Raw genomic sequence first — 24,573 nt, forward strand, 5'->3', positions numbered from 1 at the left:
TTGAAAAAAAGTAAATGATTAATTTAATTTTGCAAACATTGAATTAAACTACACCTATCTATCAGTTATAGTATTGAATCAGTGCACAGTAAAGATTCCAGGGGATTGAACAATATTGTATAGTAGTAATCCAATGGTTACACGTCCTGCTTTAATTCAGTGTTCAATTGAATTTATATATAGAAATATATATATATATATCATATAAAATAATTGACAACTTGAAAAAAATGTAGGAATGGTGAAATTCAAGTTTGCAAAGTTCTAATTCAATTTGAGGCTTTCCTCATAGCTTGTACACAGATCTGAAATCCCTGAAGTGGCCCCATTCACTGGGATATAATTAAAAGTAAACCAAGGCAGAATTCTCTGGAAATGGCTTCTCAAAGTGTCCCTCTCTAATCCCAGTAAATGAACTCGGAGGTGGGCGTCTAGTCTCTTGTTGATGTGTAAAACAAATCCCCCAAATTGTTTTATTTAATACATGTTTAGGCTGCCTTGCAATATTGACTAGTAGACATTTTCAAGAGGAAAAATGAAATAAATTAAAAACATATTACAGGACCCACTTAAGAAACTGTAGGAAGGGAAATTGAACCTTTAAATATCCTTGCTATCTTTTGAAATGAGTTTTATTTTTCAGCAGTATTTGGATAGATACTGGCCTTGCTTTACCAGACTTATTGTGAGAGTATTGATTAAATTCCATACCTGTTCTTGCTGAGGTATACTTCATTTTAAATTGATGTACTTTTTAATTACCACCCCCACCACACTGCTGCAGTATCTGATCCGAATGAGCAGCAGAAGTATCTATCACTTTGTCAATGTAACAAACAGTGAGTCAGTGGTATTGAACCTGCAATTCTGTGCATAGACCTTTATCTTTAATCAATGGACCACCTAGGCCGTTTTATTTATTATCACTAATGAATAGGAAAGCTATTTTTTACCAGCTCATTGACAGTTTCACTTAATGGACGAAATGGCTGCACTGTTTGACTTTAATGATGAAAAAATAATTACTATCAGGGAAAAAAAAGAAAATACGAAACTTAAATAATATTATTTTGCTTTTTGCAATGCTGAGATTAATTTCTTAATTATATTTAAATCTATACACTGGACTGGACTTTTACAGTCCAAAAGTGGATATTAGTACTTCACAAAATGAGACCCATGTATAGCTACTCATGTATTAGAAAGATATGCCCCCTCACTAGCTCTTCTCTAGGACGTGTCTAGCACTTGTCACCTCTTTTAACTAGGATGTATACTTATTGTAATTTAGTATTGATTCTACTAGGATGTATGCCTTTTTTAACAGTACATCTATACTTTTGTATTTCTTAAATTGTACTTTGTATTTATACTTAATTTGAATGTTGTATAGAATTGTTTTGCTGCACTTTTGTAAATGTTTGTGTAAACTTTAAGTCACCTAAGGGTGTCTGTCAATATATATATATATATATATATATATATATATATACACTCACCTAAAGGATTATTAGGAACACCTGTTCAATTTCTCATTAATGCAGTTATCTAACCAACCAATCACATGGCAGTTGCTTCAATGCATTTAGGGGTGTGGTCCTGGTCAAGACAATCTCCTGAACTCCAAACTGAATGTCTGAATGGGAAAGAAAGGTGATTTAAGCAATTTTGAGCGTGGCATGGTTGTTGGTGCCAGACGGGCCAGTCTGAGTATTTCACAATCTGCTCAGTTACTGGGATTTTCACGCACAACCATTTCTAGGGTTTACAAAGAATGGTGTGAAAAGGGAAAAACATCCAGTATGCGGCAGTCCTGTGGGCGAAAATGCCTTGTTGATGCTAGAGGTCAGAGGAGAATGGGCCGACTGATTCAAGCTGATAGAAGAGCAACTTTGACTGAAATAAGCACTCGTTACAACCGAGGTATGCAGCAAAGCATTTGTGAAGCCACAACACGTACAACCTTGAGGCGGATGGGCTACAACAGCAGAAGACCCCACCGGGTACCACTCATGTCCACTACAAATAGGAAAAAGAGGCTACAATTTGCACAAGCTCACCAAAATTAGACAGTTGAAGACTGGAAAAATGTTGCCTGGTCTGATGAGTCTCGATTTCTGTTGAGACATTCAGATGGTAGAGTCAGAATTTGGTGTAAACAGAATGAGAAAATGGATCCATCATGCCTTGTTACCACTGTGCAGGCTGGTGGTGGTGGTGTAATGGTGTGGGGGATGTTTTCTTGGCACACTTTAGGCCCCTTAGTGCCAATTGGGCATCGTTTAAATGCCACGGCCTACCTGAGCATTGTTTCTGACCATGTCCATCCCTTTATGACCACCATGTACCCATCCTCTGATGGCTACTTCCAGCAGGATAATGCACCATGTCACAAAGGTCGAATCATTTCAAATTGGTTTCTTGAACATGACAATGAGTTCACTGTACTAAACTGGCCCCCACAGTCACCAGATCTCAACCCAATAGAGCATCTTTGGGATGTGGTGGAACGGGAGCTTCGTGCCCTGGATGTGCATCCCACAAATCTCCATCAACTGCAAGATGCTATCCTATCAATATGGGCCAACATTTCTAAAGAATGCTTTCAGCACCTTGTTGAATCAATGCCACGTAGAATTAAGGCAGTTCTGAAGGCGAAAGGGGGTCAAACACAGTATTAGTATGGTGTTCCTAATAATCCTTTAGGTGAGTGTATATGTGTGTGTGTGTGTGTGTGTCTTGTGCTTCTTTGCCCTGATTACTCCTACAAACACAAATCCCTAAATTAAAATAGCAGGAGTGACAGCAGCTCCTTTTTAGACCAGATGTGTCAGAATAGAGTTGGTGGGAAATCAGGCAAGAATATTATCAGCTGTTGGCAAGCATTCAAGAAGAGAAAAGAAAAATGGCAACTCAGGGAAGAAGAACAGGAATGCAGCTTGTGTCCAGAGCCTGAAAAAAATACAGAGTTGAAATCAGTAAATGAAAAATGTCATGGGCAAAGTGTAAACTAATTGAAGTTTCTTCTGCTCAGAACCTTTGGGGGAAGAAAAGTGAACATAAAGAAATTAAAAAAAAAAGAAATTAAAAAAGGGAAGTAGATATCTGAATAAATCATTTAATAAAATTAATAATGTATTATTCATTATTATAAACATTTTATTTTACTGGGGGAAGCTCAGAGAGAGAGAGAACATCCAATTTTCTTTGACGCCCTGGAGATATTTAGAGCGCAGAGATAGACTCTCCGCATTGGAAAATACTGCTTCCACTAGTACCAGTAATTAAAAAGTCCTCTGTTTCGCCTGAAAGATTAAAACATGTTCCCTCCTCTGATACACAACCCAGAAAGATCACTTTATTTTACAATAACTAAAAATACCCAGTCCTGATCACTGCAACACCTTTGCCTTTGGGTTCTTGTATATTTTAATTTACATTTAAATTAAACGTTGATTTAGCAAATCATTGCTTTATTAGTCCCTTCTAAGGGTGGGTAGCTGCTAAGAGACAACTGCAGATTTCAAGTTAATTTGATTTGTAATTTGAAACTCAAAACAATGAAAATGGTGTTAATCTATTTATAATATATTATAATAGTAAAAATACTACCACTACTACCAATAATAATAATTTGGTGGACACCTGTATCCTGTATCCAAATCACCATTGTATTAAACTTACAAGGAGATATAAAACAATAGGCAGTTCTCAATGCAGCAACTACAGGGTTGTAATATAGTATGGCTGTATATTAAATATAGAGATGATCTAAAATTGAAGGTGCTTGTGGAGAGGAGAGGAGAATGCCTGGTGCTTACAGACGCACGGTGAAAAGATGAGATGTAATATATGAACAGGGATCTGTTTTTCTCAGCATCTTGGAAGTGCTGATATAGCATATGGCCGCCTAGGTATTGATTACTACAACACAGTCAGCCTCTTTTGGATCCCACCTGACAGAACCAGACAGATAGCTGGGGATTTTCCATTTCTGCAGCTGCAGCCGTAGCAGTGTGGCGGAGAGCCGACTGCACTGCTTGCATTGATGTGCCCAACAAGATCAACGAAGACCACAATGCTGGGACGAGGCTGTAATTGAGTATCTATGTTCAATTTCGCTGCTCTCTGCAGGGTAATTCACGGCCACTTCAGCCACATTGGCAGTATGTTCACCAGAGCAACCAAGGATTTCCCCCACTCTACTATTGCATTGGGACAGCAGACTTTATCATGCAGTGAAAGGCCACTCCACATTACCCTTAAATCAGTTGTGCAGCATGGTGATTACAGTATTGGTCGTATCCCTTAGGGAAGCTTCCGGTGATGAATCTGAACTATAATTAAGCACATTTCCCTTGCTTACAGCCTGCATTGACTTGCTTGCTCTCTTGATTCATATAGCTTATATCGGGGTTCAGTCATCTCCATGACTTACCATCAGTCTGTTTGCAATGGTACAGCACAGAGATGATTTATTAAGCATTTCTGCTCTGCTGTACATATATAAAGTACCGTAGCATGTTTCTTATGATTGCTGTAAGTCACCCTGGATACAGGCATCAGTCAAAGGAAGAACTGAAAGGAATCCCGAGGTGAAAAACTGTTCAGGAATAAAATCCCACAACTAATTTTGTCTGGCTCAATGGAGTATTGAGTGCTTTACTAATGGGCACAAAAGATATGAATTACAAAGCATTTGTGTATTTATATTATTCATCTTTTTTTGATGGCAGTTGTTAATACCGTACATGAAAGTCACAATTTATCTTCTATTAACACACATATAAGCTGTTCAATCAGCAGCAGGCAGAGTGAAAACACTGATTAGTGCTTCCTGTTTTCTGCACACTTTTAATTAAGAAAAGATGGATCGCTGGTTTGACACCATGATTGTATTCAGTTTCAGGGCAAATTTAAAAGCCCATCCCATCTCTTAGTGTGGAGTTCACAGGGTCTCCAAATGAGCGTGCTCAACCTGCATGCGCGGTACAGAGGAGCCCCGGGGCCTCAGAGAACGCCCAAGGACAAACCCTTCAGATTGGGAAACAGCATCTAATTGTGGGAGCTCAGTGTTCTCAATGAAATCCTGGAATGAAACCTATATGCATTAATGCTTTTCAAATTTGCCCAAGGGCTTAACACAACAAAGCGGGGAAAACCCCACCATGCCTCTCTTCACCTGTGGTCCATAACTTCAACTAATGGGAGAATGAAGTGGAGAATGAGACTGTTTTTCCAATCGCTGTGCCAGCACTATTGCCAAGTTTAATCCCTTTCCCTCTCCACAACAGTCTTGATTTGTGAAGCCTCTCCCTCCTGGATGTGTCCGAGGGCTCTCCACAGAGACCTGGGCACAGACGCGCTGGAAGCGTGACCCTTTTTGTTTCACTCAGTGTGATTGGATCAAAGAGGCAAACCGAAAGCTATCTGATGTTACAAAGAGGACTCTCAGATATGGGAGACATGAAACGTGGCTCGGTCAGAGGCAGCCAGCTGACAGGTCAGCCAGAGGCTGCTCCTCTGCTGGGCTTTAAATAAAATCCAGCCAGGTGCTTTTTCAACTAATACAGGCCTCTCCCTTTCTTTATGCCTAGATGAGGGCTGAAACTGTGTCTCCTTGTTTATGTGTTAATTCACAGCCTGACTCTAGGACAGATGGATTGATGGGCACCTCCTCTCTTCAGTACTAAGGGCAGGTTTTGATTTGAGACACCCAAAGTGGAGGCCTGCTATGTATGCTAATACCAGAATGTATCTCTCTACAGCCAGGCCAAACCAACACTAAAGGGAATTTAAAACAACACAAAAGTACTGACATTGGCCCTTGCTACACATTTACAAAATCACAACCAATTTCTCATCATGGTGTGACACAGACTTGGCTTGTTGATGAAGGCTGCTTTGGCACACACAACATTGTGAGTTTTTGGGGGGGCTTTTGAAGTTTCATCAAAGAAGCGAAAGATTTCTCTCTCTGGGACTTTCTCCCTGCCTTGTAGGCAGCTGTGCTGGCATTGCTAACACATTTCTACAAGTAATAATAATGTGGCAGTTGGATAATGGTGCAGGGGGGATCTGTACACCAGGCCCTACACGAGAAAACCACAACAAAATTCACGGAGAATAATAAAACCCAGTGCATAAGGCCCCCGACTGATTGCCGATGCTTTTTAATGCCTTTTTAATGCCTTACTCTGGGAAAGCCAATGAAAAAGTGATCGGGAGGAGAGAATTATCTCAACAGCTGTGCTACAGTAAGTTCTGCTCATACAGTACAGCCAGGTGTACAGGGCTGATATCTCAGTCTGAAGGGCAGCCAAGCTCTGGGCAGCAAGTTAATTTCCAAACAGCTAAAGATATACTGCATGTAAAAAAATAAAAAAGCCTTAGACAAGCAAACGGGGATAAAAATACATCATTCAAATGATAGCTTCTGCAAAAAGCATTAGAGTTAGATAATGTAATAGCTGTAATACCAGGGACACCTGTAATTCTACATCCCTCCCCTTCCGGAAAATATGATACCTAACCTTAAATGGGTTTATAAAACACTCCCTGCTTTGCTCCTTATTTTATCTGTATTTATTTTTGCATTTTCCTTGATAACTGCATCTATAATATTTGTAATTATACATGTTTAATTCCACTGAATGTAGCTGATAAGACTATTGTTCTGACTATTGTTTTGGCCTGAACCACCCCTAAACTGAACCACCAACAGTATGATGTAGGCTACTTCCTCCAAGGTCATGTTTCTCTTAATAGGACTGGAATTGACTGGAATTACCTCTGCTAAAAAACAAATTATACAAAATTTTGGCATATTGCACACATTTGCATTTTCAAGTACTTTCTCCAATACGAATGGTAGGAGACAGCAATAAACATTGAAAGTACAGGGGAGTCAAATTGGAATATAATTTTAAAAGTGAATGCCTAGTTTATTCAAAGCAACTACAGTAGAAAGAGCAGATATACCTATTGCCCACATTGATTTATTTATATTACCTGTAAATACAGCGTTATTTTAATTATGCTGACATTGTTTCTTGTTTCTTTAAATATTGGTCATGGTGTTACTATATAAGTGGTGGATTCCTTGCAGGTGACTTTAAAGTTTTTATAGAAGTACTACAGTTAGCTACCACAGTATATCAGTCATTGGGCATATTTAGCAAACAGTTCAATAAAGCTGTAGTATACAGTGCATCTCTATGGAGATTCATTGAGACTTTGACCAAATAAGAAGAAGGTCTTCGTCCTGTTGTGACTCTTCAATATTGGTTTGTGCTACTGAGATAAGTGATAACACAGTAACAGAATAGTGATCTCCGAACCTTTACATTATTTCAGCTAAAATAAGATGCCATATATTAAAACTTGATTTACAATCAGAAAAACAGTCCAGTTATGCTACAGGCCTATCCCTATCCCTATCCTATCCCTTCATACGTTACTTTTAAAAACTAAAGTGAAGAAAATAAATGAAAACATTAAAATCCTCACAGCTTCTCAAATGCACCCAGTCTGGATAAAAGGATTTGGAAATAAACTGGAGAACTGACTTGGCTTTGGTCTTGCTACAGTAGCTGAATACCAAATAAAAAATATAAAAAATAAAAAACAACAACCAACCAAACAAAAAAAACCTCTAGCACTGTTATGTAACGTTTCATCAGTTAAAGAAACGAAGCGAAATAAATAAATAAATAAATAAGCGAACAGACAGAAGCACTCGTGTCAGAGGATGAAATGTAGCACAGAATCCTGGCTTTGATGATCAGACATGAATCAAGCCTAGAAAATGTAAAGCACAATCTTGCAGTTACACATTACCATCTGGCCAGAGACATGATGACATCATTGCATGAAAGCAGCCTTTTTCAGTTGTGTAATCTTGTTTAATGTTTTGCGTTTAATGTTATTGAGCAGTTCAGCTCCATTGATTTCACTTAAGAACCTTGATTTTCTGTACCGTACATCAGTGGGTCCCCCAACGAGTCCCTTTCAATCAGAATGTGCAAGTATAATCCATGGTCCAGCAGGGTTCTTAGCTTTATTTCCATTATTGAATTAAAGAGATATTTAAGTCCGTGCTTCCACATTCACCCTGCTGACACTTCGATGTCATTACAACTACAAACCATCTTCTTGAAACTTCACTGTTGATAGTATAGTAGACACCAGCTGTTGCAATTGTCATTAAGATCTACATTTAATGAAGTGCATTCCTTCAGCTGCCTTTTCATTTCTTTCTGCCTTCCGAGAATTTTTGTATTATATATCCCCATTACCATCAGCTACCATCAGCGATCCACTGCTGGATGAAGGCCTCCACAAGATGTTTCCACTGGACATCTCTTTTCCATGTCACACCAACAAGGCTTCTGATCTCATCTTTCTATCATCTATGGATCTCATCTTGGTCGTTTCTAAACTCTCTTGGGATCCACTCTATAACTTGTATAAGTAATGTGAGCAGCCTGAACCCCCACTCGGATTCGAACCATTGGCTCCGCACAGCTTCACCAGCAGAGTGACACCCCCGCCATGCCCAAAAACCAGTCCCCTGACGCGGGGGGATTTGTGCACTTGACTTCATCCAGAGAGGGATTACATCACTATAACACGTTCAGACACTATGAGCGCAGTTGCATATAACCCAACTCTGAACTGTTTTTCTTATATATATATTTGATCCTTCTCATCTGACAGTTTTGGGTTCTGATGTCTTTGATACAGTCTCTCTCTCAGTGCTCAAAGGCAGTGGAACCCTACAGTGCCACAGTACCTCTGAGCTCCTGTAGCTGCGTGTGAGTGAGATAAGAACAAAGAGTTTTCTCTGCAGACATGAGCCAGGCTCCCGTCCCAACAGCAAAGAGGTGCAGAATGGGTCTGTGACAGAGGCCTGTCCCTCAATCCACTTTGACGGAAGCTGGACACTGTTTTCAAAACAACAAAGAGTGCCAACTCACCGTCTCCTGCTTTTAGGAATCAGAAGCGTGCTTTTGGTCGTCTGGAACAAAATGGCATGGACTAAGGCCACACGACACAATTGCATAACCTGATGCTTCTTCATAATTCATACATTGTGTTCACAAAGAAGTAGGAGGCAGCACACTCACTCATGAGGCCAAAGGTGGGATTTGAAATACACCTTACTCCATACACTGAAACAAATACAATTGAAATATGTTAGGATCAGCAGAAACAAAATCTTGTCAAACTATTATCTGCACAGTGCCAGTATTCCGGGAACAATTGCTCTTTATACTTCCAGTAGCAGAGCTGTGGAGAGCTCTAAAGATTTCCCCCCCCCACAACACACACACACACACAAACACACACAATTTGACACTGTCAAAGAAGAATTTCAATTAAACTTTGAAAACACAATAACACATTTTCTTTATGCAGTAGAAACCTTGTTAAATGGACAGAGAAAGAGAGAGAGGGAGAGATTCTTTTGAAATGTGTGTGAGTGTCTGTGTGTGTGTGTGTATATGTGTGTGCGTGTGTTTTTTCCTTACTCTAGAGGCTATTCATTAAAGACAGATTTCTGGTTGGCCTTCAAATGTGTTGCCATAGTGAAAATGGATGTGGATATGGCCTAGTGCTTTCTTTCGCATATTTGTCAGAGCTAAAAGGAAAGGTTTTGAAATAAAATCAACTGGCTTTGCTACAAAATGGAATTCGAGAAATTAAACAAAATGACAATTAGTATGGTATTTATGTATTTAGTTAAATAGATTAAATGCCTGCTTTCTGTGTACCTTTCCATGTTCCATGAAAATGGCAGTAAATGGCAGGAAAACGGGACATGTTCTATACTTGTGCCACACATTAAACCCTGGCTCAGATTGTAGCAGTGTCCTAGCTGGCTAGATTAAGGATGCTAGAACAGAACTCCCCTCTACTCTACTCTTCTGGGACAGGTGATGAAGTCCACAGTGTTTCCCACAATCAGCAGAAGGGAGGAAAGCAATGAGACTGGAGCAAGTTCCCGGTCAGAAGGGCTAATGGATTTTTTTTCCGTGTTCAATATCTTTACTGGCTCTTGCTGAATGGGCTGGTGCGGAGTATTGACAGTACACTGCAGAAGCAAACATGCCATACCGTTAGGGATATTGAAGACGACAAAAAGGATGAAAAGAATAATCCTCTATCTAGTATTTTTATTATTTTATCATTTGGTAATCCAAAGCAATATGTGTAGGTTAGTGACATGGTGCGTGCCAGGCCTGGCTATGTCATTGGCCCTGTTGGGAAAACGTCTGCTCATTTATCATCGAGTGAATTAATATAGGCTTGAATATTTGGGGAGTGGGGGATGAAGAGATGAGTGGACGTGTGTGTGTGTGTGTGTGTGCATGTGTGTGCGTGTGTGTTTGCCTTTGTTTGTGGGCACCTGGGTGTGTGTGTGTTTGTGTACGCAAAGTACCACATAAGGCAGTGCGTGTACATCTTGGGCTGTACTGCTTGTTTTGTTCTATTTCTCAAAGTCATTATATTCATCATGTTTTTTAATAGGGTCAAAGGGTCACCGTTCAAGCTCATCCCGGACACGTTCTATGGGATCGAAGTACGACCACTGAGCAGGGCAGTGAAATATTTTCAGTACTAATCTCCTTGAACCTTCATAGATGATGCGTTATGGCATACCGGAGCCATCACCCACAAATCCTATCAAAGCTGTACACCCTCCAATTACACCTGGGTAGCACAGTGGAGAAATGCGAAGAGAACGAGGGAAGAATGTTGTCTATTGCCAGTGGCTGGCTGTGGACAGTGCCCGTTCACTACGGTTTCTTCAACCACAACTGCACTGTAACAATGCCATCACCGATCAGAAACAATAAACAATAAAAATCAAACACCACGTGAGCTGCTGGCAGGCTGGTGCCTGATCCTGTTGGGCTCGCTCCCTCCGTCTGGCGCAGTGATTAGAAGGCTTCGGGCTCCGCAGGGAAACGCTCATCCCTAATTCATAAACTCTCTGCCTCCTTAGTACACAGCCTGCATATACCATCACTACAGACACTACACTGTCTGCACCCCCACCCCCAGTCTTCTTGCTAGCAACATTAACACCCATTAAGAGCACACAGACTGAAAAGCCAGCCTTATTTTCTTGCCTATGACACATTTTCATAAGGAATCTTGACGTGATGCAGCAGAACTGCGAACTGAATATGATTATAGTTTTTTTTTCTTATTTCTTTCCTTTTTCTCTCTCATACTCTCTCTCTCTGGGCTATTTAATTTTAATCTGCCCTTTTTCTTTTTTGAGGATTGTCTTTATTTAGATGCAGTCCTGAGAGATGATCATCAGATTACAAAATAACAGCAGAAAAAGATGGGGGGGGGGGGGCTAAAAATGAGCTACCCGTTCTATTTTCTTTTAGTGACTCTTACATAACTGTCGAATTCACTTTGAGTTTCTTTTTCCCGTGGATTACTCTAATCTCCTCGGCCTGTGCAAACTACAAGGGGTTGGAGGCAGGATGGGGTGGCAGTGACTATCTCCATAGTTTTCAAATGCACTTGCCTTTCCAGTCTCCCCTAAAAAATGATCGGGCAGCAGCTGTCACTTCCTTCAGCCCAGTCTGACAAAAGTTTTGGTTGTAGCGTAGCGTGTACATACTCTCACTTTTGAATACCTCACTCATGAAGTCAGTAGCTGTAGGGCTTTTCTTTGGTGCCACATGTTGCCCTGCTGCTCAGATGACACCAAGATCAGAATTTGTATTGTTGGATTAAGACCCTGGATTAGATGAGGACTTCATTTCGCTCTGACAGTCGCAAAATACATACACCATCAGAAGGGTCCTTGCATCTATGCTGTGCAGCCCTGCCAACAAGTTTTAGCTTTGAAAAGTGCTGTTAGTGCATGAACTGACATGCAGATTCAGATTGTAACCACAACTCAAGGCAGGATTGATGTTTTACTTAAAGAAATGAGGAGTTGGGTAAAATATCTGAGAGTTCAGGTGCAACTGAAAGACAGAAATCCAGGTCTCTTCAGGGTATCAGGCTGGGGAAACTGGCTGTCAGAAAAGCTCCCTCTTCTTATTCTCTGATCCTCCTCCTATTACCTACCATGTCTATCAATTATTATAATATATTTGCTGCCCTGTATGAAGAAAACCACACAAACAATTTAATGGGATTTATGTCCTTCTCTGCTGGTCCTTTATGCTCTGATACCCAGGATGTGTGTGTGTGTGTGTCAACTGTAGTATTTGCTCTCACAGTGCACAAAGGCAGGGAAAAGGACAGAGAGACAGCTGCCAGATATAACCTTCAGTGTAAAAGTTGTTTTTCTTTCCCTTTACTAGAGAATGAGAGGAAATTGATGTTCTAATGGGCCAATCAATCAATTGACTGTCAAGGCCAAAATCAGCAACAGGAAAACAAAACAAAAAATGATATTGCATTTATTTTTTTCCTCTCTTTTTGGCAGGCAGCAGTCTATCTACCTTTCTATTTTATAATTTTTATAATTTTATAAATTTTAACTTGTTAATTTGTTCTGCAGTACATTCAAACTTGGTACTCACTTGAGTCACGATTGCAGAGAACTAGGGTCAGGCAAAGCTAAATGGAAAGATTATATATTTACAATTATCATAAAATATGGGAAGCATGTTGACCCCAAGAACATTGGCTTAATTTTCAATTGGGCACACTTGTGATATTAATGCTAGAATTCTGAATTCTAGATCTTTTGATAAGCCGCTGTATTTTTGTAAACTTTGTGACTTTATACCATTTATGCCAGTGAATGTGAGTGAATTGCCTGGGATGAAGACATCAGATATACACTCACCTAAAGGATTATTAGGAACACCATACTAATACTGTGTTTGACCCCCTTTCGCCTTCAGAACTGCCTTAATTCTACGTGGCATTGATTCAACAAGGTGCTGAAAGCATTCTTTAGAAATGTTGGCCCATATTGATAGGATAGCATCTTGCAGTTGATGGAGATTTGTGGGATGCACATCCAGGGCACGAAGCTCCCGTTCCACCACATCCCAAAGATGCTCTATTGGGTTGAGATCTGGTGACTGTGGGGGCCAGTTTAGTACAGTGAACTCATTGTCATGTTCAAGAAACCAATTTGAAATGATTCGACCTTTGTGACATGGTGCATTATCCTGCTGGAAGTAGCCATCAGAGGATGGGTACATGGTGGTCATAAAGGGATGGACATGGTCAGAAACAATGCTCAGGTAGGCCGTGGCATTTAAACGATGCCCAATTGGCACTAAGGGGCCTAAAGTGTGCCAAGAAAACATCCCCCACACCATTACACCACCACCACCAGCCTGCACAGTGGTAACAAGGCATGATGGATCCATGTTCTCATTCTGTTTACGCCAAATTCTGACTCTACCATCTGAATGTCTCCACAGAAATCGAGACTCATCAGACCAGGCAACATTTTTCCAGTCTTCAACTGTCTAATTTTGGTGAGCTTGTGCAAATTGTAGCCTCTTTTTCCTATTTGTAGTGGACATGAGTGGTACCCGGTGGGGTCTTCTGCTGTTGTAGCCCATCCGCCTCAAGGTTGTACGTGTTGTGGCTTCACAAATGCTTTGCTGCATACCTCGGTTGTAACGAGTGCTTATTTCAGTCAAAGTTGCTCTTCTATCAGCTTGAATCAGTCGGCCCATTCTCCTCTGACCTCTAGCATCAACAAGGCATTTTCGCCCACAGGACTGCCGCATACTGGATGTTTTTCCCTTTTCACACCATTTTTTGTAAACCCTAGAAATGGTTGTGCGTGAAAATCCCAGTAACTGAGCAGATTGTGAAATACTCAGACCGGCCCGTCTGGCACCAACAACCATGCCACGCTCAAAATTGCTTAAATCACCTTTCTTTCCCATTCGGACATTCAGTTTGGAGTTCAGGAGATTGTCTTGACCAGGACCACACCCCTAAATGCATTGAAGCAACTGCCATGTGATTGGTTGGTTAGATAATTGCATTAATGAGAAATTGAACAGGTGTTCCTAATAATCCTTTAGGTGAGTGTATAATAGTAATAATAATATATTCCATTGAAGAAACTAACAGCCTAAATGTGGTTTATTGACCAAGGACTATACATAAGGCACATTTCAATAAAAATCCAAGAAATTCACATTTCTGAAATCTTACTTCCCCACACTGACCTCTAGTGGTGTCAGGGAAAAGTGCAACAAGAAACCTGCACATGGCCATAATGGGAGGCAAATGCACACTATTAGAGGCTGCATGTGACATCAATGGGAATTAACACTAGAGCAATACATTAATTGAAACAGGAACAATGAAACAGCTGTGGGTTTTATCATCAACACACCAAAGCGTCTTTCTGTTTGGTCCAGTGTCAACATAGCAATTTCTTCCTAAATGCTTGTCCCTGTGCACAATTGCAGATATAATATTCCTAGCCTGTCTTTAAAAGAGTGGTTTAAACCTCAATTCTCCAGGCCAGGGGACAAACACAAGCACAGACCTAAGTGCGTTTTCAGCAAATAGTCATTTTGTGGCCAGTTTCACTGGGTGGTGGGTTTTATCAGGTACCCAACATCTCCCATTCAAATCAGAGAGAAGATACTGTACTTCAAAAGGACTAAGGCACGATCGGAGTTTAACTAGCAAAGAGACTAGAGAACAACTATAGCAGGGGATAATGAAGCCCCATGGGTTTATCCCAGACCAAAGCTTTGTTTCTTTAGGCAGTGTGAATCAAGAGAGATTTATTTACAAAGTTGATTGTTATAGTGATCAGAATGTCTCTTCTCCGTGTACAGCATGGGGAGGTCTCTGGGAGGTGGGGAAGTGAAAGAACAGTCTGCGTAACTTTTATGCGTCAGGATGTGAAAGAAAGAAACCAGCTCATTTTCTGCACTTCTACTACTAGTAATGCAAGATGCACTACTTGTTGATGAAAGAGCCAGAACCACAACATAAGAATATTTTTGTTTCTTTATTCATATATTTATGGACTTACAGGAGTAACAATTGTTTGAACAATCTTTTTCCCACACATTATTTGAACCTTCTTTTTTTCTCTCCCCCAATTCAGATAAATAGATCATGGTCACCTACAAATCGTGATTAAAATTTTAAAAATAAAATACAACTAAAGATGACAAACAAAAACATGAAAAGAAAGGAAGATACATAATTAAAAAATACTGTAGCAGAGCACTATAAAGTCAGAAAAAGGCACTTCAAGTTGACACACATTTGAGATTAATAGGGCAAAGACCAAAAAGCAATTGCCTGTAGGAGGTTCATTGACACAGTCTGTAAAATTGTACCATTTCAACAGGCAAGATGGTCGAGGGAGAAATCCCCACCAACACAAGTGTGAGACCTTAGGTTTCCGGCTTTGACAATTTCCTCTTGCTATAATTTGGAAATGTTATGTAATGGTTGACAAATATGAGGCTGTCAGGTAAAAGTGGCTAGTATTGAACAGCATCTGTACATTAAAATAGCATCTCCATAATGTTTTAGGAACTGAACAATTAATAATGAAAGCAGGGAAATTACTGATTCAGTCTCTTCAAACTACCAAGTGACACTCTGGCATGGACTAAATTTTGACAGGCCATTTGCAACTGCTAGACCCAGTACTTGATCGGACAGTTCTGTTCCCAAGAGGATTCTTCATTATTCCCTCCAGAGATCAAGGGTCAGTTAAACATTATTGCAGTTACATTTATGATTAGAAGGAAGTGACAAAAAATCAAGCTGCAACTGAGTAAAGGGTTGAAGTTTTAATGGGTGAGTCAAGAATTTAGATTTTATCCAAGTCCAGGTCGAGTACAGGGCCTGCAATTTGCAATGATTGAATTACAGTTTCATCCTGGCTTAGATCTGCATTGACCAGCTTGATTAAGTGCACGATTTCCATCTGAAAGGAGAGGGGATAAGTGCATTTCTGCTACTGACTCAAGCCAGCCAAAGCAATGAAGAAACACAGACAGACACGGCAATGTCCATTTCATAAGGGCTGCTGAGCAGATGCGGTCTGCTCCTTAATGCAGTCTTCCTTTGGCAAATGGAATTAAGAGCATGCTGTGGTTCAATTCACTGTGCAACACTAAAAGGTGCTCAAAACTAGTTACACATTACCAGAGGGCATCTAGAGCTTTTCGATCCACCCACACAAACTCCAAAAGGCCCTGCCGTGTAATAATTTAATAACCACAAATTGGTTGGCTGCCGGCTGTGCTGCGATTGTCATTTTCCTCTTTTTACAATATAATTTTGGTGGAGATTTCCCTGGAGGATCTACAGTAACTCACAACCCTGATGGCTTTGGCCCTGCAGTGCGAGATGCCTTTCAGAACACCTCTGTGCCCTCTTCCGCACCGGCCCCCACCTGCAACCAAACTCTTAGTCGACTGCAAGACGTTTTTGACAAAAGTGAAGGGGTTAAACAAAGAGGAATCAACAATAAGTGTACAAACCATGAGCCAGCGAGAGACTCTGGGGAGCTCTGGTTGAACAAAAACATGACCAAAAAACACAGCAGTTCCCAGGGTTTCAGTTTAAATGCAACGTCATGAAGACCTGTATAACATTTTGTCAGTGATGAATGAAACAATAAGTCCATGAAAAAGTGTTAAAAAAAACTATTATCTGTGACAGGATCAAGATAATGTCATAGGTGAATACTGTGCTCTATACATATAGTCAACCACTGCACCATTAAAGCACATCTCTAGACAGGGACTTGGGCATCACACCTCTTAAGTGCTAGTCACTTGGCTTAGAAAGAGAGATTACAGGAATGGCTCCTGTAGCCCACATGCTTACTCAAGTAGGTATTAAAAAACATTAATTTTGGCCAGCCCTGTTCTCTCCCAGGTTTACCAGTCAGCTGTGAGGGAGCTCCAAACCCTGGGACCCACGGACCCATTACAATACAGCACCACACTGCCCCCTCTCCCTTCCTCCATCCTGTAGCATCCCTTCCCGATTGCTCTTATTGTAAAGCAGGACAGGGAATGGCAGTGCGTGTTTGCACCATTAATAAAAAGAAAAAGACTGTACTGGCGGGGCTGTGAGAGAAGGGAGAGGGCCAACCAGGCACAGGGCACCGGGCGGCAGTTAAATGAGGTAGGTCACGACTGGCCTCCCAGGTTTGTGGAGGAGGGGGGAGGCCTCCCCTGCACACTCAACCTTCACCGTCGTCTGAACGGACTTAGACGAGTGGGAACCGCTTAGTTCCCGGGAGCTCATTTCAAACTGCGAGCTGCTGGACGAGACTTGCTCCAAGTGGCAAGAAAAGTCAAAGCTGGCCTCCTGCAGGGACATATAAACACATTTAGTTCAGTCAGATAGCTCAGGGAAATAAAGCTTAGTCTAGTTTAACTCTCTAGAGTCCTACAGACTATCCCCCAGCATAGCAGATCTCAGCCCAGGTTCCGGGGGTACTGCGAGTGTTCTGGGATTTGATCCATCTGAGCTCTAAGGAACTTCCACCCCTAGTTCAGCTCTGATCAATGTTTCCATATCTTTTACATGATGTAACAGGAGGAAAACTAGTTGGTTCAGCATCTCCCCTACTTTTTGTATCAATGTGCATTACATTAACCTTGTTCCCTGGTGGATACCACACAGATCTTTTGACAGATCCTAGTTAATGATCTGTGAATACAATCCCTCATTTATTTGGATCTTGAGGCAATGCACTTCTCTTAACCACTCCTAATTCTGACACTATCCAAAAGCTTGTCGTCAAAACGAACGTGTTAAAATTAAATATCGTAACCACTGCAAGCCCTGGAGACAAACACAATCGCCTCGCTGATAGGCAAACTTTGAGCAGAGAGAAGGATTATCAGCCTACTGCCTGCATTGTTTCCACATTGCTGCCGGGACTCTCTGCAAGAGCACCATGGTCCCGTCTCCTAGCACAGCTCCCAGACTACCTCTGTGGCCGCAGGCATCTCTCGTACGCTGCTCTCCTTCCCGTGACAGGTTTGCGGAACAACGTATGATCAAAGTGTTATTGGACCATCTCTGCCTTCGAGCAGCGCACACTGTCCTTGTTCTCCTCATCATAAATAACAGAGAAACTTCAGAACGGGGGCAGCCAACCAAGAACATGAAGAGTTTCTCGTGAGATAAAAAAAAAGCAATGGCACTTTGTTCTTTTTTTTTTTTTTGACAGCGTCTAATTTCCAATCCCACTGCGCAAAACTCACTCAAGGGTGCATGACGTCCCCTGTGTTCAGCTCAATGGCAATGCACTACTGCGTTAAGGGATAATCGCTTTAAAGGGAGCACTGAAGCTCTATTGCCCAGACTACTGTTATTTATTAGCCTTGTGCTCCCCCTTGTGTTTGTTAGCGGGATCAACTTTGCAGCTGATGTATTATAAGTCGGTAAACCTGTTCAAAAAACCTGTGTGTGTGTGCATATGTGTGAAAGGAGCACTGAACTTAAACCAGTTGTGGCAAAAAAAAAAAAAAGTGTATAATATAGGAAATCCTGTTCCTTTGTTTACATTTAATGGACCTCACAGTTACTTTAATTTAGATTGTATTGCATCTCTGAATTATAATGCAATATTAACACACTTCATAGCTCGGTATTTGATGTTACTTTTGGATAGGTTTATTGGTATACCTCAGTATACCAGTAAACATTTATCTTCCTCCCCAGAAATTGCACGTGCCCAGAAATTTTATTTAGAGAGCTTAGCTGGAGAGACTACCAGTAGACACTGCAAGCCCCAAGAACCAGGACAGGTAAACTGCCTTGAGCTGATTCATAACATACTAGTAGAGGAAAAAGCGAGATCATCCATACCTCCACCCTGATCTTCGCAGCTGAGCGGTGGGGGCGGCACACAGAGAAGATGATGAAACCGAGGGAGATGATGATGAGGGTGGCGCAGGGCAGGATAAAGAACACCGGGTGAGTCACTGTGGAGAAGACACCGAGTCGCACCGTGGCACAGAGAGGTCCAGAGGAGCACAGAGACGCATAAAAGATACAGAAGAACAATGGTTCACTTGCGTTCTGTTTCCAAAAACATAAGAAGAATCATCTCTGCCCATTTTCTTGTAGCTCTCCTCATCCTGCCTCTCTGTGGCCCACAAATCATTAAATAGAAAACAACTCCTCGATAGCTTGCCATCGCACAACCAGACCCCAAGCCGAGAGGCACCCCTGAAGGTTATGAGGATTAATCCTGAGAAATGATCATGTACAAGATTGACTTGTGAAGACCCTGAACAACCACACTAAAACACATGATCATTCTTATGCACCCGAACGCACGAATGTCACAAGCTCTGGATGAGCGTGACGGGCCGAGCTGGTCCTTAAAATCTGTGGCCATCCCATTCGATAAGCATTCTGCAGCATTAGCTCTCCTCTCCAATACGATCACATGAGCAATACCACCAGGGCAGCACAACTGTTACATCACCTGTGCCTTTTCCCCGATGCAAGACTCCTCCTTCAGCCACGGCAGACTGATTTCGAAAGGCTTTTGAAGGGGAATGCACAGATACTTGGGGACAATCAGAGCGTCTTGCTTACCTCCTTTGGACACAGTAATGTCGTGTGAACTCTGCAGCGAGCTGATGTCGTTCCTGGCGGTCATGTTGAGGCAGTACCTGCCCGTGCTGGTGAAGGTGTAGTTGAGGTACAGGGTGTTTCCGTACAGCATCACCAGATGGCATGGGGTGGGGGAGACAGCAACGCAGTCTGGGACCATCACCCAGCACAGCACCACCGGGGGGCTGCCAGGAGGAAGAGGACAGATGTCACAGATTGCATGGAAAATCAGCACTAGTGCTAGCCATCACAGTTTGAAAAGGAGAGATGCTACAATTCTGTGACCCCTACTGTCAGCACCACAAAGCCCATGCATAACCAAAATAAACTGCTTTAGACACACATAACTAATTTTGCTATTGAACACAAACACTACATAACATCAACACCATGCAGTTTACATAAATGTCAAACAAGGCAGGGTTTCAATGAGGCAGCCGATCCTGATGCACTGTGAATATGGAGACTAGCAGATTCACTGCTGCTGGTGTCTGGAAATGCATTTCATTACGGCCCAGTGAGGGTCAACACGGCTCTTACCTTCCAGTGATGCAGACAGACAGGCTGGTACCCTGGTCCACCTTGACGCTGCTGGGGGCCGTCACCTCGATAGTCCTGACTGCATCTGAAAGGGCCAGCATGATGAGTTGTGCCCTGTGACCACGCGCACACGCTGTGACAACAACACTGAAACACTAGAAGGAAATCTCAGCGCACTCTCCCCGACTTCTTGTTCAGCCAGGCCTCAGTCTCTTGAATTTGCCCCTCAAAGAACAAACCAGCGGCCATGTTGTGTTTCGAGAGAGTTTGGTTCTTTGTATGCTCTTCCTCACAGTGACATTTTCCCCATGCACATGTTAGGAATGCAGATGTGTTCTTAAGCCATTTGTAAGGGCCTAAAACCCAGCAGAATCTCTCTCTGCACATACAGGGAAAGGAAATCTCATCTACAACAACAGCTGCTTCCTTCAATATCACATTTTTTTAACAGGAACAACATTAATTGCAGTCAGTCCACAATTGCTCTGATTTTACACCATCTTTCCCAATCTATTCCAGAATTGATCCATCGACTTACAAAGTGATACATGGTGCAGAAGCATCCCAACTTAATGAACTCTTATCCCCCTATAATCCTGGGCATTCACAAGACTGAGGATTTATGAATACCCCTAGGGCTGGACTTAAAACTGTACATAATAGGTATTTTAATTACTAGGCTAATGTTCTAGAGTTCCCAGAGTTAATCAATCAGAGAACCTGAAACCATTTTAGAATTCAAGTCCCAGCTTAAGACTGATTAATCAGCTGGCATTTGACATTTTGTAGAGTGCCTTGAGGTCAGTGCTGACTAAAGGTGCTTTATGAATCTGTATTATATTATACTGCGTTAGCAGATATTTTTAACCAAACCGACTAAGGGAGACCAGGGGTGAAAAAGTACACAAACAAGTACAAGCTGTCGAGTTATTATGCTGGGTTTTAAATCTCATCCAAAGACCACAGCTCAAGGAAGTTGAGTAGCTTGCTCAGGGCCACACAGTGAATCAGTGGTTTGAACCTGGTAAGAATCCTTTATCACAAACTAATAGATCTAAATTTCCTCCATCTGACCTTTCAACACAAATACATATTTTCTTTAAACTTAAAAAGCTACCTCCACGTAGCAACCTCACCTAACACTTTAAGGTCAGTGATGTAGGATGCAGTCCTTGGTGACTGATATCTGCTTCCGGTTTTATTCCAGTAGGCATCTACCTTCAGTTTGACAGTGTAGTTTCCCGGGACTGAGTAATTGTACCTCACATAGGGCAGGTGTTGTACTTTGGGTTGCCTGTAGGTCAAGGGGTGACAAGAAGAGCACATTTTGGCTTCTTTAAATCAAATTCAAATCAAATCAAAAATCAAAATGTCATTACTTTATGGTTCAGATGTTCCACTTTGGGTTACACTCAAGCTAGAACCATCAGGAATTCTGCCAAAAGATATACAAGTACTACTACTACCATTACTACTACTACTACATTTTTGACCATGGCAATTCAAATTCAAAATGTAAAGTTACACATTATTAAGGCTATTGAACATATTTGTTGTGACACCACATACATGTACAGGACCTTCAAATGTTTTCCAATAGATCATGTCTTGCACCATTGATATATTTCATAATCAGTGACTTCAACAGATTCAATTAAGAGATACAACTGTAATGTTGAACAAGAAAGTTAAATAGGCGTCCTGTCACATACCAGGACCCTAGATAGCATGGCATGGCATGAAGCTCACCCATCGCCTATGTCCCACATGTAGGAGAAGCCGGCCAAGCGGAAGGCGCGCCGGGGGTCGGACAGCTCGAAGGCGGCCACGGTTGTGACGTTGGTGGCCAGTTCACCGGTGCTGCGAAGGTAAGTGTTATTGCCCTCGATCTGATGAAAGGCCACTTTTCCTGGGATAGACGCTACAGAGAGAGAACAAGAAATGAAAAGAGAAAGGGGTTAGAGAACACATGAAGATGCGTCAAGTTCTCCATCTCCTACGTCCAACCGGAGTAGCAACGTGGCAAGCGCACAATTATTATTAATATAATTTGTCGAGTCACTTTTATTATTATCATCATTATTAATATTACAAGTTATGCTCGCAACTGTAGACAAATGGCGACTTCAAAGCAACACCACACCTGTGAAGGTAGCCTCGCCATCATCCCCGACCCTCCCGCACACGACACGCAACAATGTTTGACTTCAGTTACGGCTAATTCACAACGTTTGCGGGAACACGAAAAACAACATCTTTTTTTTGTTTTGTTTGTTCTTCCTGGTGTCACATGAACCTGGGTTGAAATACCCGTGTAAACACAGCTCAGGGTTACCTGCCAGCGGGTCGTCTCTCTCGGTCGCATCCAGCAGCCGCGCCAACAAGAAGGGAAGGCAGACGCACAGCTGCGCAGCCGTCATCCCGCAGCACTGAAGTCCAAGACTCACTGATGCGCAGACTCGCCACTGCGCACATGCACTGCAGAGACAGGCAGGCGGCAGCAGAATAGGACCGGGAACACCCGTTTGCTACCGGACGACAGATACGAAATGGCTCTGCGCCTTTGCTTCAAAAATAAATGCGTGCGGGAGACGCGGCTCTCTCTTCTTCTTCTCCTCCTCTTCATCCCAGCAGTTTGGCCATCACGTGATCCTAGAGTTTGGGTCCCGGTCAATCGCTATTAGGGCTGGTCACGATGCAGTTACTGAAATAACACTGGGAATGAAGACATCCATACAGTAATATCCACAAGCAACAGAGCGATACGTTCCAATAGTATTGATTAGGTTATCATTACGTCACATTACAGTAGGCAAAACATTGTTCTATCATTGAAGCGTGTGAAGCGTTTTGGGATCTCGGTGTTGGTGATGATGGGATACACCTTCTCTCAGAGCACCCTGGGATTGAGGTACAGTTCAACGATGTTAGGATAATTTATTATTATTATTATTATTATTATTATTATTATTATTGATTCTGAGGAAGATGCATCTGAAGTGATAACCCTACTGGCATTTCTTTCTCTCTCTATATATATAAAACAAAAAAACAAATTTCCTCTTAAAACCTAGAACTAGGAGTGCCACCACTTACTATACCATATTTAGGAGCTGTCAGTAAAATTGTAGCACAACAGGCAGGAGGAGAGGGTGGCATGTTTTGAGCGTTTTCTGCAATGCAAGAGACGCTTTTCAGAAATCTTAAATACTTAAATACAGTATGAGTTTGGGATGGATTTAGATGTCCCATGTATAGTTTGTATTGCACTTATGTTGTACGTTCATCTGCCAATAAATAAAAAATAATAATAATAGTTGAATGTACGAATGCCTGCCTTGAAATACATTTTAAGGTAAAACCCCGAAATTCAAGTTGTATTTCAGTTCAATCACAATAGTTACACAGCAGGGCTGAGAATTAGTACTAAATACAACACTGTATTGAAGAATAACAGGGAAATGAACGCCTCCTGGTGGCAATAAGTACAACAGAACTAACAGTACTATAGTAAACCATAGTAACATTTAATCTATCTATCTATAGATCCATGTTGAGCAAACTCTAAATATACCATTGTTCAGGGTATGAATACTTTACACTAAAAGTGTAACATCAAAGGTGATAATGAATTTATCATTTTACATTTTAATTAAAAAAACTCAGTAAACTGTATGGTGACCTGCTCAAATGTTATATAATTAAAAATGTCACAGTACAGACAGATTAAGATTAATTTATTGTTGCTATTGAAACTGCATTACTTTACTATCGCCCCCTGCAATATAAAGTTGAATAGAGCACAACCAGGACAATTCTGACCAACAAATATGCAGGTTATTTTTGTCCCTCACTCCATTTTTGCTCACAGATTGATATGGTATTGTACATTTATAAGTGACAATCACAAGGCACCATACTGCAGCAGAGGGACTCGTGGTTGCAATGATCTCTCGATCACACACCACAGTGCCACAGAAATGCGGATTGCCCTGCCATTACAATGCAGTGAGTAGAAGTTTGTTCATGTGGGTGCATCAGTAACCCTTTCATACTGTTTTGTTTTTTGTTTGTAATTGCACGCAACCATTACCAGAGAACCTCATTTTTTCTAACTAAAATCGGTAGTAGATTCATATACTTTATGGTGCAGTTTTTTTTTTTTTATGTGTCAAACCATGGTGAAATAAATTAGTATCCACAAATGTACTCTACATCAAAGGCTAATGCATCATTTTTTTTTTTTGTTCTTGCTTATTCTGTAATCTTACTTATTAGATTATATTGAAATATGAATATTCAGATATCGTTAGCGCTTGGGGGCGGGACCATCCTAGCAAAACAAACTAACTGGTTTTCTAAAGTGCCAATCAGCTCAGATAACTGAAGGGCGGGCTGGCAAAAAACAAACCCAAAAAACGTAGATAACCGCTCGCTTGGCTTGCT

The 24,573-nt window shown here is 41.4% G+C and overlaps 1 protein-coding gene across 1 annotated transcript; it reads right to left on the minus strand.

Moving 5' to 3' along the window:
• Positions 1–14,967: 14,967 nt before the first annotated feature.
• tmem130 (transmembrane protein 130) lies at positions 14,968–22,832 on the minus strand. The gene is made up of 7 exons (XM_066689779.1): positions 22,463–22,832; positions 21,877–22,048; positions 21,264–21,421; positions 20,128–20,212; positions 19,570–19,772; positions 18,832–18,947; positions 14,968–17,319 (listed from the first exon to the last, which is right to left on the minus strand). Exons 1-7 carry the CDS (start codon positions 22,545–22,547, stop codon positions 17,125–17,127), a joined length of 1,014 nt encoding a protein of 337 aa, XP_066545876.1. The 5' UTR covers positions 22,548–22,832; the 3' UTR covers positions 14,968–17,124.
• Positions 22,833–24,573: the final 1,741 nt, after the last annotated feature.

This window comes from Amia ocellicauda, chromosome 17, assembly GCF_036373705.1.
Source record: "Amia ocellicauda isolate fAmiCal2 chromosome 17, fAmiCal2.hap1, whole genome shotgun sequence".
In the NCBI taxonomy this organism is placed as follows: domain Eukaryota; kingdom Metazoa; phylum Chordata; class Actinopteri; order Amiiformes; family Amiidae; genus Amia; species Amia ocellicauda.

Bases quoted from the DNA above. Each gene is read 5' to 3' on its own strand.
- tmem130 (XM_066689779.1), bottom strand. From the start codon at position 22,547: ATGACGGCTGCGCAGCTGTGCGTCTGCCTTCCCTTCTTGTTGGCGCGG. The intron at 22,049-22,462 runs GTAACCCTGAGC...CTCTCTCTGTAG, and splicing joins GAGAGACGACCCGCTGGCAG to CGTCTATCCCAGGAAAAGTG. The intron at 17,320-18,831 runs GTATGGATGATC...ATGTCCCTGCAG, and splicing joins CTGCGAAGATCAGGGTGGAG to GAGGCCAGCTTTGACTTTTC.